At 37.7% G+C, this 18,374-nt stretch overlaps 1 protein-coding gene across 2 annotated transcripts in view; it reads left to right on the forward strand.

Moving 5' to 3' along the window:
- WDR44 (WD repeat domain 44) overlaps positions 1 to 18,374 on the forward strand; it is an 84,086-nt gene that overhangs the window by 17,565 nt on the left and 48,147 nt on the right. For both annotated transcript variants that reach the window (XM_045996234.1, XM_045996235.1), the window contains exon 2: positions 12,331 to 12,364. In XM_045996234.1, coding sequence (XP_045852190.1) covers positions 12,331 to 12,364 — 34 coding nt within the window. The remainder of the gene's footprint in view (positions 1 to 12,330; positions 12,365 to 18,374) is intronic.

The raw sequence follows: 18,374 nt of genomic DNA on the forward strand, positions 1-18,374 counted from the left end.
AGTAAGCTTTATACCCAATAGTGGGGCTTGAACTCAAAACCCCAAGATCAAGAGTCATATGCTCCACCTACTTAGCCATCTAGATGCCACTTGAATCCCTTTTTAATGACAACATAATTTTAATTGATAGTGATCTAGAAAGTTGGCTGTTGATGTTTATTTGACCTATATAGGTTAACCTCACTTTGAACATGTTGACTGAGAACAGCTTCAAAATGATATAGGTATCTTTAAATAATGGTTATAAGTCAATTTGCGTGTCTAGAGGTTTTGTCAATTTGTTACAGTAGCCTTCTTGTTTTTTGTTTGTTTTTTGCTTTTGGGGGAAGGGGATAATCTAAGCCAAAATAATTAAGCTATTAATATGCCTTCATACTCTTTGCTGAGCACTTTTGAAAAACGTACTTAACTGCACATATACAGTAGTATTTGCTTTTGGGCATATGCACTGAATGCATTGAGGGAAAGCTTTGAATTCACACATGTGCAAGGTTTTTTTTTTTTTACTTTTTTTCTGGTCAGTGAACACTATTGAATACTTCAGTGAATATTTATGCAATGATATTGGCCATTCAATTCCTCCCACTTTTTCCCTTTACCACACACTAACAGATCATAGGATTAATTGTTCACTTAATTAACTTGGGTGTGGAGTAGAGTCGCCAAATAAAATACAGGACTGCCAATGAAATTCCAGTTTTAGGTAAACATACCAAAAATGTATTTGTTATTCATCTGAAATTGGAATTTAACTGGACAGCCTATATTTGTAGTTGCTAAATCTGGCAGCCCTTGGTGGGGGAGCAGCAGAAGATGACTGGTGGTTATGGGCACAGTTAGGAGATTTAAATACACTAGAGTGTGCAATGATAAAGGTAACTCTAACAGGAATACTAAAATTTTTGGGTGCAGTGTTTAATTTTGAGTCCAACACTTTCTTCTTTGGAAGTACATCTGTGAAAACAAAGCTTAAAACAACAATGTATTGTTTAGGGATATCTTACCTTTTTTTTTTTTTTTTAAGATATTGTTTATTTACTTGACAGAGATCACAAGCAGGCAGAGAGGCAGGCAGAGAGGGCGGGGGAAGCAGGCTCCCCGCTGAGCAGAGAGCCCGATGCGGGGCTCAATCCAGGACCCTGAGATCATGACCCGAGCCAAAGGCAGAGGCTTAACCCACTGAGCCACCCAGGCACCCCGATACCTTACATTTTTAAATGATAAAGTAAGGGAACAATAAATCACATCTGAGCTAGTGGTTTCCTCAAAGAGAAAGGCAGCAGATAGAATAGAGCAACACAGTAGCTGTACTGGTCTTGACTCTATTCTCAGGTGACATGGTGAATCATTGTTGATTGTATTTGTTATGCTTCAGAATTACATGCACATGCTACATGTACTTTTTTGTACATATCAAATATAAAGTAAGAGTTTAGAATATATTTTAGTGAGAAAATTAGACTATATGAAAAGTTTCAGTGCCTGTACTTTGCAAAATAAATTCCAAATCCCAAAAGTAGAGTCATTCATTTCCTTCCTTATCTTCTCCAGGTTAGCATCCTTAGTTTTATGTATAATTATGCTTGGTTTCTAGAACATTCCTTAAATTGTTTCTCTTTTTCAGATATGTTCTGTTTCATCAGTGCTTCTCTTAAAATGTGGTATCCCAATTGCACACAATATTCTTATTTATTTATTTATATTTTTTTTACAGAGGGAGAAAGAGAGTAGAGTGGGTAGACTGAGGGAGAGGGAATATCAAGCAGACTCCCCAATGAGTCCAGAGCCTGACACAGGGCTCGATCTCATGACCCTGAGATCATGACCTGATACCTAAATGTTTTTACCTGGTTTGCTCTTAAGTCACATCTCCCCAATCATGCATTTTACCATTATCCCTACTACACTGCAGTCTTTTAAGATTTGGTTTATTGTTCTAATGTGTTATAAAATATTTCTGGGCCTTGTCAGCTAGTATATTCCTTATCCCTCACTTTGTGTCATCTGTAAATTTGGTAGATAGGCCATCAGTGTCCACATTCAAGACATTAATAAGAATAAATAGGATGGGGTGCCTGGCTGGCTCAGTTGGTAGAGCATGAGACTCTTGATCTCAGGGTTGTAAATTCAAGCCACACATTGGGTGTCAAGATTACTTTTTTTAAAAAAAAGGAAGGGGGGGTGCCTGGGTGGCTCAGTGGGTTAAAGCCTCTGCCTTCGGCCCAGGTCATGATCCCGGGGTCCTGGGATTGAGCCCCGCATTGGGCTCTCTGCTCGGCAGGAAGCCTGCTTCCCTTCCTCTCTCTCTGCCTGCCTATCTGCCTACTTGTGATCTCTCTCTGTCAAATAAATAAATAAAAATCTTTTAAAAAAAAAAGGGAAGGAAGATAGCGCACAGGAGAAATTATTTAATAGTTCCTTATGGTTTTTCATTGATCCGTTAATCAGCATACCTTGAGTAATGTTCAACCAGTTACAGACCTACCTAAGTGTATTCTAGCCTACATCTCTTTTCTGTCTATAAGGATATCATGGCTGGCTCAGCCGGTCAAGCATGTGACTTTTGATCTTGGGTTTATGGGTTTGAACCCCACATTGGATATAGAGATTACTTAAAAATAAAATATTTATTTATTTATTTTGTTTCAAGATTTTATTTATTTGACAGACATAGCGAGATAGGGAACACAAGCAGGGGGAGTGGGAGAGGGAGAAGCCGGCTCCCCACCAAGCCTGATGCAGGGCTTGATCCCAGGACTTTGGGATCATGACCTGAGCCGGAGGCAGATGCTTAAGGACTGAGCCACCCAGATTCCCCTAAAATCTTTTTTTAAGAAAAGGGATTTAGTGCTTAAATCCAGATTTTTTTGTATGTATACAGTATTCCTTTATATTGTAGGTCAGTAACCCTATCAGAAAAGGAAATTAGGTTAATCTCATATGATTGGCTTTCTGTGAATGCTTACTGACTCTTAATTATCTTTTACCCACACCAGGGCCTTTAATCCATTTAATAGTATACTCAAGGATTTTGCTTAGGATTGACTCTGTTTATAGTTTTTAGCATCTACCTGCTGTCCAATGTTGACTATCTAGTGTTTTTCTCATTTTCTTCTTCAAGACTCTGATTCTTTAAAGGTTTTAGATAAGGAAGTAAGCTGTGTAAATTCTTGGGGGTATGTCTGGGACAGGAGAACTGAACTCATTTAGATTATCTAGGTACTTTTATCTCCTTGAATGCTTTGGGATTAAATTTCCTCATTCTGCAGTTTTGTTTTTCCTTTTCTGGTTTGACTATCAGTAATCTTGATTAGAAAAAGAAAAACAAGGCAGCCTTTTGCATTATACTATTTATCTGTACATTTAAGCAGACCTGTACCTTTTCTTGTTCTTGTTCTGAATATAAATTAACATAAAATCTGTGTCTGGTTTTTTTGTTTTAAAATCCTAGCACATTTTGAGCACCAGTCTTTGTGATATTGTTCTTACAGGTGTTTGCTGTTTTCTTTGGACATGTACCCGTTTCCTCCTTCCAATTTCTTCTGCATGTTTTGTTTTATTTATTTTTTAAAGATTTTTATTTATTTATTTGACAGACAGAGATCACAAGTAGGCAGAATCTCAGTAGGCTGGATCCCAGGATGCTGAGATCTTTGACCTGAGCCGAAGGCAGAGGCTTTAACCCACTGAGCCACCCAGGCGCCCCCTGCATGTTTTCCTTTACAATATTTTTTATGATATGACATTGTGGAAATGCAATCAACAAAATTCAGATCATGAGAATTTCTACAGGATGAACAACCTAAGTTTCTTTTTTTGTTGTTGTTTGGTTGGTTGGTTTAAGACCTTTTTTTAGAGCAGTTAAAGGTTCACAGCAAAATTGAGAGGAAGGTGCAGAGATTCCCCATTTACCTCCTCCCACTCACACACGCATAACCTCCCACATTATCAGCATCCCTCACCAGAGTGGTACATTTGTTACAATTGATGAGTCTGCATTGACACATCATAATCACACAAAGTCCATAGTTTACTTGAGGGTTCACCCTTGGTGTTAGACATTCTACAGGTTTGGACAAATGTATGACATGTACTCCTATTATGGTATCATAAAGAGTAGTGGGGTTTTTTGTGTGTGTTTTTTTTTAAGATTTTATTTATTTATTTGACAGAGAGATCAGAAGTTGGCAGAGAGACAGGCAGAGAGAGAGAGAAGGAAACAGGCTCCCTGCCGAGCAGAGAGCCCAATGCGGGACTCAATCTCAGGACCCTGAGATCATGACCTGAGCGGAAGGCAGAGGCTTTAACCACTGAGCCACCCAGGCACCCCTCCTAAAGAGTAGTTTAACTGCCCTGAAAATCCTCTTCAGGATGAATAACCTATTTCTTCCAATACATGAACTGCAAGAAATAAGAAATTGAAGGGGACCCTACTGATTGAGAGAGACGTATCAACTGATTATAACACATGGGCCTTATTTGGATATTAATTGAAAGAAACCAACTGTAAAAACTAATTGAGACAATCTGGGCAATATGAATTCAAGACCGTGTATAATAGAGTATTGTTAAATTTGATAATAGTATTGTGGTTATGTTTTATTTTTTAATATTTTTTAAGAATTATTTATTTATTTGACAGAGAGAGAGACAGCGAGCGCAAACAGGTGGAGTAGCAGGGAGTGGGAGAGGGAGAAGCAGGCTCCCTGTTGAGCCAGGAGCCAGATGTGGGACTCCATCCCAGGACCAATCATGATCTGAGTCGAAGGCAGTCACTAAACCAACTGAGCCACCCGGGTGCCCCTGTGGTGTTATGTTTTAAATAGAAGTCTCTTTTAGATACATAACATTTTTATGGGTAAAAATAAAACAGTTTCTGGGATTTGTTTCAGAATAATCTGACAGGGGTGTAGGGGAGGAGTATTGGTATCACTATTGAACATGGTCAATATATTGTACATGTGGGTTCATAATATTCTCCAATTTTGTATACGTTTGAAATGGCCATAATTGAAAGTTGGGAAAATCTCCCCCAGAATATATTTTTATGGTCAGTCACATTCATTGTTACTAGCAGATGCAGGACTAAAAGTCCTATCTCTTGATTCTAGCTCATGTTATTTTACTGTGTAGTTAAACTTCTAGCCCTTCAACTTCCAAATTGATGTTATGTTGCCTTCTCAGTCTCTGGGCCCCCCATGTCTTCCCTGGGCAATTTGTGGTGGCACTTTGGATTATCAAGGCTGTAATAAGTGGCCAGTTTTACTTGGTTGGCTACAAATGCATGTGAAACCATGGTTTTTAGAATTATTAGGGTAAGTTCACAAGCTGCATGGGTTGGTAGAATCAGCAAAGAGACTTGTGTCCTAGTCCTAACTAGGCCTTTGATCTTAGCTTAAGCTCTACAATGGTCCGGATCATGTTGGCTTTGTTCATTGTTTTACACCCAGTGCTTAGCACTGTGCTGGTACATGGTAAACAGTAGGTAAATGTTAAATGAATGGGTTAATGCCTCCTTATTTAGCCTCATTTTCCTCACATATGAAATGAGATCATTAGTATAAATGGTTCTTAAACTTCCTTCAGACACTTTAAAAAAATTATTTTTCCCATGGTACCTGAGTGACTCAATTGGCTAAGCGTCTGATTTAGGCTCAGGTCATGATCTCAGGGTTGGGAGATCAAGCCCCATGTTGGACTCCGTGCTCAGTGGGGAGTCTGCTCCCTCTTCCTCTGCTCTGAACCCTACTCGCTCGTCCACTCACTCTGTCTCTCTCTCAGATAGTCTTCAAAAAAATTATTCTTCCCTTAAAAAAAAAATCCTTTTAGGATTTCAGGGTTTGGTTTTGTTCTGTTTACTTTTTAGGATTTTAAAAAGAATTATTATAAATTTCTTTAACACTAGGCAACATCAATAGATAGGTATACGCGCTTCTGTCCCCTGTGACAGAAAACCCACAGTTATGTTGCATCCACATCTCTTAAAAATAGCCTGCTGCTCTGCATTTTCTATAAGACTGATTTTGTTTTTCCAAAGTAAATGAGTATGTTCTTGAAGTTACTAGAGAGTCAGATTTAGCAAGTTCCAAAGTCAAGGTATCTAAGAGGGTTAATAAAGCGTTGTGTTGCTTGCATATTTGTTAAGCTTTCACTGAAATTGTATTGAATGCAGTATTACTGTGTCAGAGCTTATAAAGGATTGGACATTGTACTTCCCATGGACACTTGGTGAGCAATTTTTAGGTAAGTTGCAGTTATTGTCCTCAGATCCAAGTCTAGTGACTGGGCACCTGCCAGAGAGTGTGACCTTATTATTCTAATGAAATTGTGCTGAAGGTATGTATAGGCTATCGCTGGATCAGGTCAGAGTTTATAAAAGAAAAATAACTCCTGTATTGTCTTGCACAATCACCAAGGCAATGTTTTGAAGCCATGTAAATTTAAAAAATAATGAATATTGTGCAGACATTAAAATGAATTGTTCTAAACACAAATTCCTTAGCTGCAAAAGGAAAACTATAATTAAAATGCTAAATGGATAGGGACTTTGAGAAACCATCTGTCACATGTTATTTTATATACAAACATGAACTTTGTTAGTGTAAGCTAAACATAGTGAGTACATGAAAATAACTTTCTTATACAAAACAGAATATAATGAGGGGTGCCTGGGTGGCTCAGTACATTAAGCATCTACCTTTGGCTCAGGTCATGATCCAGGGGTCCTAGGATCAAGCCCCGTGCTAGACTCCCTGCTCAGCAGTGAGTTTGCTTCTCCCTCCTCCTCTCCCTCTGTGATCTCTCTCACTCTCACTTTCTCTCAAATAAAATCTTTTTTAAAAGGGTATAATGAATTGAGATACTCTCTCTGTATTGAAAATTACTGAAGTTCTAGTTTGATAATTTTATTTATATTCAAAATCCAAGTGGAAGCCACAGTAAAAATAATTTTAATGTTTGATCTGTAAGCCCTGTGGGGTTTTTTTAGTAGAATACCAGTACTTTTTTTTTTTTTACAACAGCCTTTATTATAAAGCTGTTTTAGAAATTGCTTGTTTTTCATGTTTAAATTTAATAGTGTCATTGGTAGATATTGTCTTCAATTTCAGAAACTTGCAAACTCAAGATTTTCTTTGTTTGCAACTAGTATTAGTATGTTTGAAGTTTTACTTTTGCTATTAGGTAGTCAAGGAAGTTTAGCTTTGATGTTTTTGTTCAACTTCATAAGAAGCACATTTATTCTTTAAATTAAACTTTGTCAATCAGATATTTAAATATGTTGAAAATATTTCATTTAAAAATACCCTATTTGGGCACTTGAGTGGCTCAGTCAGTTAGTTAAGCATCTGCCTTTGGCTCAGGTCATGATCCCAGGGTCCCGGGGTTGAGCCCTGCATCAGATTCTCTACTCAGTGGAGCCTGCTTCTCTCTCTCCCCCTGCCTGCCGCTCTGTGTACTTGTGCTCTATCTCTGTGTCAAATGAATAAAAAAATCTTTGAAAAAAAATAAAAATAAATAAAATTACCCTGTCATAAAACTTTTCAAATGAAAAAATGAACTTTTGAAGCTCTCATTTTGGTTTCTTAGGTTTTATTTAAATAGGGGTATACCACCAATACGTAAGTATGTCTACCTATTCGGAGTTTGGCTTGGTTTGGTTTGGTTTTTTTAAGCAGGCTCCATACCCAGTGTGGGCCTTGGATTCAGGACTCAGAGACTGAGAGTCCTTTGCTCTACCCACCAAGTCAGCCAGGTGCCCCACTTTAGAATTTCATTAATATTTCACTTGTGTGGGGTGCAGTAAAAGTTATTTTATGTAGGCATTTAGACTTTTCCTGGGGAAAAAGGTACTGACCTTAACCTGTAAAAACAGGGAATCTAATTTACAATATTTAGTATGTACAGAAATTTTGAAGGAATATTTTTCTAGTTAACTAGATGTATGAAAGTAATACTGGCCGTTTCTGGATGTGTGTGTTGGTTTATGTCAGTGTTTCCTACAGTATATCTCAAGTTTAAGGGAAATCCGAGGGTATAAAATTTAGATCATTAATCATGGTATAAATTAGCATCTTCTCTCCCAAGCTAATGAACAGTCTTAAAATTTCCTAAAATTACAGGAACTCTAAAAAAACTCCTGCTTAAAAGTCATGCAGCTTAGTATGTTGGGAAAACCTAAAGTAGAACTTAATTTTCATGACCTCTAGACACCCATTTCTCCTGTCCCCAAACTGAACATGAATAGTTTAGGCACATAATCACCTTGAAATAGTATAGTGTTATCTCTCTCTACTTTGAAGTTAGAGACTGAGAAACAGAGGCTGAGTTGAGCTGTTGTCCAGAGATACTTAAGATTAGGGACGCCTCCCTTACCTGGCAGCCACTTCTTTGGTAGTGGATTCTCTAGTACAGCTGAAAATAAGAAGTAGTCACTTAAACAGTCTAACCAATCAAAAAAAGTGCCACAAAGTCCACAGTAAAATCGTGTACAAAAATTCTCATGGGGAGACCCTCACTCAGAATTTCTGGATTCTTCCTTTAGATTTATAATTCCATTTTTGAAAACCTGGTTTCCCCTCTCAATGAGGATTAGAAGCAAAAATTAGAAGGGAATGGGGTGCCTGGGTGGCTCAGTCAGTTAAGTATCTGCCTTTGGCTCAGCTCACCATCCCAGGACTCCTGGGATTAAGCTCTGCGTGGGCTCCCTGCTCCCACTGCCTGCCACTCCCCGTGCTTGGACTCGCTCACTTTCTCTCTCTGTCACATGAATAAATAAAATCTTTGAAAAAAATTAGAAGGGGATGGGGAGAGAAGCTTTTAAAGACAGGTACATGGCCAACTGTAAGAAGTGACCATTTAAAATGACCACTTAAATTGAGGAAAGAGATTCAAAACTGTAAAACAGACATTCCAACCATAATAGCCTAGGGTCCTATAGTGTGAAGGCAAATAAAGTCCCTGCAAATAAGTGTCCCTGGAGGGCATTACTATATTAAAATGTAGTGTGGTATTTGAGCATAATTACTCTAAGTCAGTAAGAAAGGGAAAATTTTATATACTTTAAGAAGGTATTTTCAAGAGAAAGATTACTGAAATGGCAAGACTTAGCCCATGATGTACTTATTTACAAGCAGCTTTTGAAATGGAAATTCAAAAATAATTAAAATACTTTCAAAAATTTGGCACTGAAAGAGAAGCTTCATCTCTCTTGAAATATTATATATAGAATGTTTCATTATTTTATTCCCTAGCAGTGCCAAATCAATTAGGTGTTAATTGTAATTGTAAAAGGCAGATTAGGGTTCAGAGCTTTTGACTTAATCAGCCTGGTCCAACTCAAGAAGCAGCACTAATTGCTTTTACTTCGGTGTTCATTCATAGCACCAATTGGGATATTTTCATAATCATCATCTTAACACCTTACCCAGAAAGGAGGCAGTATTGAGAAGTATTTTAGAGAGTGGGCTCTCAGCATCAAACTGCCTGGGGTCTAATTCTGGCCCAACTATTTATTAGCAGTGCAATTTAAATGACCTCATCTAACCCAAGCCTCAAGTTTTGTTGTGTAAAATAGGGAAGGTAATAAAACTACCTCATAGGAAAGTTGTGAGGACAAAAGAAGCTGAAACAAGTCAAGTCTTAGCAAGGTTTTGGGCACATGCTTAATAAATGATGGCCATTGTTTTATTATTATTACAATGCCCCATTAGGAACCCTTCCTGTGGGAATACTAAATAATGATTTACTTTTTCTTAGGGTGAAACTAATTGTCCTTTTCTCATCTTGGCACATGATACAAATCATTTTAGCTAAGATTTTATTTATTTGACAGAGATCACAAGTAGACAGAGAGGCAGGCAGAGAGGGGAGGGGAAGGAGGCTTCCCGTAGAGCAGAGAGCCCAACTTGGGGCTCGATCCCAGGACCCCCAGATCATGACCCGAGCCTAAAGCAGAGGCCCAACCCACTGAGCCACCCAGATGCCACTACTTTCACTTTTTACTAGATGCCAATGTTCTATAAATGGTTCAAAAAAATGTATCATAAAAGAATTCTGGTCTTACCTGTAGGCTACCCTGGTAAAGACAATCTTAGGCTTGATTAGCCTAGAAGAAGATATAGTAGTCTGAAACTTTTACTGCCTACCAAGACCATAACAACTTCATAACATTTAAAATATGTTTCAAACATGAGTGTCTTTTGTTACTAGTTTTTTATTTAATGGCATCACAGAATGTAAGCCAGATCCCATTTTAATCACCGGCTCAATATAATCTGATTTTTTTCATATTCCCTATTGGTAAGTGGGCTGGAGTTTGACAGCTTTTAGGGTATCTTTTCTGTGTTCAAAAACTGGACTCGGGCTCCCCGCTGCTGACAAACTGCCGGAGTATCTTGGAGGCACTTGCTGGAGCTCATCATTTGTGAGTTTGGATGAAGCAGTTTAAAGCTGCTAAAGAAACTCCCACTTACTGTTCATGCCCCATGGCTCTCACTTAGTCCTTACAGAAGTTCTGTGAAATAGAGTGCTTTTACCCTTTTACAGAGGAGATTGAGGTTTGGAGAAATTAAATGATTTGATCAAGATCACATGTAGAGTAAATGGTAGAAAGACTATTGAAGCAGAGTCCGTATGCTTGAAAGCTCTTGCTCTTTTCATTATGTCCCCTTGGCTCTCAGAAGGAAGTAATAAATTACTCTTTACAGTTTGTACATCGCTATATGTAAAGTCCTGTTAGAACCAATCTGGAATATTTCCATGTGTGTCAATAGTTGGCCCATAATTTAGATCCTGTGACTCAACGGCCAGAAAGCGTTCTTTATGAAATCGGTTACATAACAGATAAATGTGGCTCCACATTCTGTGTGTGTTTTTTTTTCTTTGACAGCTAAAAAACCTGGTCAGATTTCTCAAAATGAGGGCCATAGGGAAAGCAGATTTTCTTTTTCTTCCCTTTTCTACCTCATACGGGGCTTAAGTGTTTTTTTAATCTTACTTCATCTTGCAGCTACACCTCTGAGAGCTGGCGGGTGATTTTTTTTTTTTCCTAATTGGCATTCAGAATATATGCCACATAGAAATTCAAGCCCTTTCAAAGTTTTTTTTATTTTTGTAATTTTGATTGCACTTACATTGCTTTAGACATCCTTTGTGTGGAATCTTTTTTCTTTTTTTAAGATTTATTTATTTGAGAGAGAGTGTGCTTGAATGGGGGGGTAGAGGGAAAAGGAGAAAAGCAGACCCCCCATGGAGGGTAGAGCTGAATGTGGGGCTTGATCTCACCATCATGAGATCAGATCAAGAGTCCAAGGCTTAACCTACTGAGCCACCCAAGCACCCCTCTTTTTTCCTTTTTAAAAAAATCATAATAGCCTTGGTCCTAATCACCTCTGGATAAAGAGAATTTTGTTACATAGCAGTATAGGTTTGCCTGGGAAGCCAAAAAAATTGGGAATATATTTTCCATTTCTGGAAATTGTCCTTTGTTAACATGGAATTATATTGTCCGGGTACTACAATTACATGGTGCGCACTATTTTATATAGCTACTGGGGTTTTTGTTTGTTTTGGGTTTTGTTTTAAGATTTACTTATTTTTAAAGAGAGAGAAAATATACATGACGTGGGGAGGAGGGGTGAAGGGAGAGGGAGAGAGAGACTCTTAAGCAGGCTCCATGCCCAATGTGGAGCCCTACTGGGGTCTTGATGTCACGAACCCGAGATCATGACCTGAGCTGCAATCAAGAGTTGGGAGCTGAACCAACTGAGCCACCCAGGCACCCCTAGAAAATTTATTTTAAAGACATTTATCATGGAAGAGCACAGAATTTTATTTCCAAGGATGCTTATTATAGTGTTATATATCATAAGTACCTGGGAAGAGAAAAGGTACATACTCAAATCTTCAGATTGTAGGATTATGGGTCACTTGTATTTTCTTCTCTATTTTTTTTTTTATGTTTTCTACATTTTCTATGTGCACAGAAGACTTTTTTTTTCAATCACAAACTATATAATTTTTTTTTAATGTGGACTTCTCTTTAAAAATGTGTAGAAGGGGGCGCCTGGGTGGCTCAGTGGGTTAAAGCCTCTGCCTTCGGCTCAGGTCATGATCCCAGGTTCTGGGATCGAGCCCCGCGTCGGGCTCTCTGCTCTGCGGACAGCCTGCTTCCTCCTCTCTCTCTCTGCCTGCCTCTCTGCCTACTTGTGATTTCTCTCTGTCAAATAAATAAATAAAATCTTTTAAAAAAAAATAAATAATAAATAAATGTGTAGAAGTATTTCCCTTCTTGCTTCCACTATTCACCTCCTTCCTTTTATTTCTGTACAGGTCTCCAGGAAAGGTTGGGATTTCAACATTAAAAGTAAGTTGTGTTTTCTGAGAGTTATATTTCTACAAGTTGTGTAGACTTCTCATTCATTTTTCTGTTTTATGTAAATCTTCATTTTCTTGCTTTTGCTGTTACTTATTTTTTGGTAAATAATATTGTCCCTGTGTCTTACTAGGTGTGATTAGGTACTCTAGAAATAACAAATATTGTGCTATAAGGAAGGGACTATAAATATTTTAGATTTCCACTAATTTTGTTTTATAATTTTTAGAATAGAAGAATACTATAAAATACGTGTGTGTGTTAATTGAAGAAATAATACTTGCGTGACAGAAATGTGGAATAACCAAAACAGTTGTATACTTCTTATGGACACATGCATTGGTATCATCACTGTATATAAAAATCAATCCCAGCTTTATTTCCAAGCAAAGGAGTTTGATATTGAGATGTTATGCAAGTGAGAGCCATTTTAGGTCCAAGAATATCACCAAACAAAACTATTTCTATCAAACAGAATATATACTGTATTTGTATGTTTGAGTTTGTGTATAATGTATGTATAATTTCAAACATGCTATATTTTTTTTTTAGTACCAGTGTCCCTACCTTCTATTTATACACATTGGATACTGATCTCTTTGATAAATTGTGATATGTTCATATACCTTATTCTACAGCAGCAGATATGAATGAATTGGTAATATACAGTGACATAGATGAATTTCAGCACCATAGTGTTAAGTGGGGGAAAAACAAGTCACAGTAAGATACATACAGTAAGATTCCATTGATATTAAGTTCAAAAACACATGAAAAAATATATTCTTTAGAATGTAATTTTTGGTGATAGAAACATGGTAAAACTGTAAAGAACGGCAAGTGATGATAAACACAAAATTCAAGGTATCTGGCATCTCTGAGGGGGAAAGAATGTAATAAAAATGAAGAAGGATATGCAAGAGGTTGAAAGCTAGTGGTAATGTTCTTTTTCTTAAACTGAGTGTTTAAGGTTGTTCTTCATTCCTTATATTTTTTTATAAAAGTTCTCGTATTTACTCTATTTCATGAAAACAGTTTTTAAAAATAATTCCTGACATGGTTAAAATCTGCTCAGTACAAAAAGTAGATGGTTGAAAATGTAGCTTCCCTCCCATTCGTCATCCTCCACTTCCCAGTCCCCACACCCAGAGACAATTGCTGTTTATGCCTATAGGTCTTAAAAGCCACATAGCTCTAAGATATTTATAGGTTATAAGAAATAGGTTTGTGAGAAAAAAAAATAGGTTTGCGAAATTTACTTTATCTTAGTAATTATAGATTGTGCTTAACTTGAATAAAATTAGATAGAAAATATACATATTTAGTAAAAAAAGAAAAGTCGGATGGTGTTTTTTTTACTTTTTATTTTGAAATAATTACAGATTACAAGAAGCTGCGAACAGAGTACAGAGGACTCCTGTGTATCTGTCATGCATTTCACCCAGCGGTTGTATCTTAATTATAGTACCATATCAAAATCAGAAATTTGACATTGGTACAATAGGAGTGTATAGTTTTGCTTCAGTTTATTACATAAATATATTTGTGTAACTACCACCACAAAGTGCTGATCTATTTCATCACCACAAAGATCTCCCTTGTGCCACCCTTTTATAAAGTCACACCTACCCCCTCCCTCACATCATCCCTAACCCCAGGCAGCCACTAAGCTGTTTTCCATTCCGGTAGTCTTGTCGTTTGAGAATATCCTATAAATGCAGTTATACAGTGTGTGACCTTTTGACACTGGCTCAAAGGATTGAGAGCCAAATTGTTGCTTGTATCAGCAGTTAATTCCTTTTTATTAAATAGTAGTCAGTGGTATGAATGTACTGACTATTGAGTGCTTATCATGTATAACGGCATATCTATTGATATTAAGCAGTCCAAGGAAAGATTTGGTATAGTCCTGATGTTTTTTATGGTTTTACAGTCTCACAGAAGAGGGATGTATATGAGGTATTAGTGTTTGTAGAATAGAGTACCCTTTAAGTGCTCCAAGCAGTTTGGAAGAGGAAGGGAGAGAGAGAACAACAGGAGAGAGCATGGGTACCTGGAATAGCAGAGAAAAGTTTCAGGGAGGAGGTAGAACTTGGGCTGGCTTTGAAAATTGGGAAAGAACTGCATAGGCAGATAGAGAAAAATTCAGAAAGCATTGTGTGTTAGGCAATAGTGTGTGCTCATTAATATGCAAAAGTGTAGGATTTGCTGGGAGCATTGAAAAACTGGTGTGACCTATATAAATGTTTCAGCAGTGAAATGATGGAAAAGTAAAGTGAGGCCAGATTTTGATGAACCTCAAATATCAGTTTAAGAACTCTGGGCTTTGGGACACCTGGGTGGCTCAGTCAGTTGAGCTTCCAACATCTGGTTTCTGTTCAGGTCATGATTGAGCCCGCGCTGTGTATGGAGTCAACTTGTCCCCTTTTCCCCTACCCCCTATTTTCCAATAAATAAAATCCTTTAAAAAAACTCTTGGCTTTAAAATTTTGAAGCAATACATTTTAAAAGTCAATTTTTCTATGTCTTAACAGTTGTGCTCTTTAGAGTTTTTTGGCTGGGGGACTTAGCAAAAGATTAAGTGGTGGAAGGATGGGAGATAGTTTGGAGGAAAGAGACTAAGTGTAGAGAGAGCTGTTAAGAGGCATTTAGAATGTCAAGACTTGAGACTTGGACAAAGGAATTGTGTTGATAGGAATTGATGGATGGACATGACCACTATTTTAAGAATTATTTCTTGGTTGTTTTTCTTTTTTCCTCTTCTCAGCAAAAGAGAATAGAGGTCATGTCTCTAAATAAAACATTTTTTATGTTGTTTTTTATTTATTTTTTATTTTTTTAAAGATTTTATTTATCTGACAGAGACACAGCCAGAGAGGGACACAAGCAGGGGGAGTGGGAGAAGGAGAAGCAGGCTTCCCGCTGAGCAGAGAGCCTGATGTGGGGCTCGAACCCAGGGATCAGGACCTGAGCCGGAGGCAGAGGCTTAACGACTGAGCCACCCAGACGCCCCTAAAATATTTTTTAAAATTTCACTTTTGGGGCATGTAACTGTTTCAGTCGGAAGAGCATGCGACTCTTGGCTTCATCTGAGAGTCATGAGTTGGAGCCCCACATTGAGGGTAAAGGTTAACAAAAAATAAAAACAATAAACTTTAAAAAAGTAAATAAGTAAATACATAAAATTTTACTTTAGTCACTGTTAATAGCTTCCCCTTCCTCACTAGTAAGAACTAGAAGTGACCTGAATTTTTTAATAACTGACATTTTTAGCTTACTATTCTTTAGTAGATAATAATGAAAATCTCCTAGAGTGTAGATTACTTTTTTTTTAAGATCTTATTTATTTGGGGTGCCTGGATGGCTCAGTGGGTTAAAGCCTCTGCCTTCGGCTCGGGTCATGATCTCAGGGTCCTGGGATTGAGTTCCACATCGGGCTTCTGCTTGGGGAGCCTGCTTCCCCCTCTCTCTCTGCCTGCCTCTCTGCCTACTTGTGATCTCTGTCAAATAAATAAATAAATAATATCTTTTTAAAAAAGATATTATTTATTTGACAGAGCACAAGGAGGGGGAGCAGCAGAGGGAGAGAGAGAAGCAGGCTCTCTGCTGAGCTGGGAGTCATATGCAGGACTTGACTTGATCCCTGGACCCTGGGATCATGACCTGAGCCGAAGCAGACACTGAACTGACTGGGCCACCCAGGCACCCCAGGTATAGATTACTTTTGTACAAATTATTTGTTAAAATGATTAGTCTTTTATTGGAGTGCTTATTAAAATTGGAAAGCTCAAACTGTAGAACTGAGTACTGTGAGGAGGGTACAAGCAGCTTTCTAATATCCAACAGAGATGGAGGGAAACAGTGGAGTGAATTGCTAGACACTGAATGATCCTACCATACATCTTTTTTTTTTAAGGTTTTATTTATTTATTCGAGAAAGAGAGCATGATCAGGGTGGGAGGGTGGATGGGGGGGAGGGACAAAGTTTGAGGGAGAAGCAGACTCCCCACTGAGCAGGGAGCGGGATGCAGGACTCAGTCCCAAGGCCTTGAGATTATGACCTGAGCTGAAGGCAGATGCTTAACCAACTGAGCCACCACCCATGCACCACCCCTCCCCCAACCGTACCTCTTAAGGAAATCTATTTCTGAGGTTGTGATAGGCATGGGTTAAAGCAATGGCCTAATGGTGGGAAGCTGGGATTTGGTAGGCCTTGTGCTTTAGTGATGCAGCAGCCCATCTCCGGAAGGAGGTAATAAATGAGTGTCTGAAGTTCTAGTTGGTGTTGGTTTTCTGCAGGCACACTCTTGGCTTCCTTTGCTTTGCCTCCACAGCCTGATCAAGGTGCTAGGGGAAAGACCTGGACCTTAGACATACCTGAGAGAGAATCACAGATGACTATGTATGTGCTAAATCAGGTTTTACGAAGAAACCTTTTGATGAACTTCTCTAGAGACTAGATCCTCTGGTAGGTTCCATATCACTCCATTAAACTTGTGACTTAACCACAGTTTACCTTATAGAGGTTGATACCTTTCAAAGGTTCAAAGTCCAAGAGACTTTTGTTAAAGCTAGATAAAATAGAAGTCTAACCACTGTTTGGCAGTTTTGATCAGTGTGACAATGTTAATCTGTGATGGTTGTAAGTACTTAATTCCAACAAATTAAATTGAGGCACAGGAATTATTAGTGTGTATGTTTGCTTAGTTTAATTTAGGGAACATACCCATGGAATTATTGTTGTATAGTGCTTCTGATTTTCCTACTAATGAACAGTTATTGGAGGATAATTGTATAAATATACTTAATTCATAAGATAGTTGAAGATGGTTCTCTAATATGCATTAACTGTACTCGATGACCATCAGCCCTTCAAGTATTCTCTGTCCTTCATCTTGTCAAGATTATCTTACTAATTGGTTTTGATTAGAGTTCTTTTTCTTTTAGTTTAAAACCAGAATTTGATTAAAGATATATAAACTTAAAGTATATGTATTTACTAAAGAAATGCCAGAGCCATGCGTTACTCAGCATTCATTTAGCAAGTGATTACTTTTCCTGGCACTGCTTTAGGTACTGGGTACATAGTGGTAGACAGATCAAAGCCCCTGCTCTCATGGAGCTTACATTCTAGCGGGGCAGGGAAGAGACAAAAAAAAACAAGCAAGTTAACAGAGTCGTTTCAGATGGAGATAAATACAATGAAGAAATGGAAAATATAGATAATGTGATAGAAAGTTAAGCAGGTAAGGATATTTTCAGGTGGTCAGGGAAGGTTTTCTCATGTTATAAAACTTGAGCTGTCATCCTAGGGTGGTAAAAAACCATCCAGTTGGCCACAGTGTGATTGTGGAGTTATGGTGGACAAGGGAGGTGAGAAGTATAGAAGGTGTCAAATATATAGGCCCTCATGGGTTGTGGTAGAGTTAGAATTTTTTTAACCTGACACTTTAAATTCCATGAAACAACTTTTCAGCTTGAAGATATCGGAAATCCTACAGAAATTTCTCTAACACATTAAATCTTCAGCATTATGTTGATCTGGAATAATTTTATCACATCACCTGTCGTGATCATATCCTAATACTTGTATAAGTGCTACCTTCATACGTACGTCGTTATGTGCCTTAGGTTGTTATCTGTCAAAAATGGTTATTATGACCTTCTCTGACTCAATCATGTGTGCCAAAAATTATGAAAAGTTTTTTTTCTCAGTATCATTAATAGCATTCAAATTGCTATACTTCTGTAAACGTAATGACATTTTAGAATGGAGACAAATACTATGTTTACATTTGCAAATGTGTAATTATCTTATTTTACCAGAATTTTTTTTCCAGCAGAAAAGCCGTATCCATTTCTACGTTGTCTAACCTCCCAAGTATATATATATATGTACGTATGTGTATATGAATGTATACGTAGATATATATGTATTTTTGGTGGGTTTAATTTTCATCTGTTACTGTTTGTGGGATTTTATTTAACTTCTGTTGCCTTG

The sequence above is a fragment of the Meles meles genome, chromosome X (genome assembly GCF_922984935.1).
Source record: "Meles meles chromosome X, mMelMel3.1 paternal haplotype, whole genome shotgun sequence".
Taxonomy (NCBI): Eukaryota; Metazoa; Chordata; class Mammalia; order Carnivora; family Mustelidae; genus Meles; species Meles meles.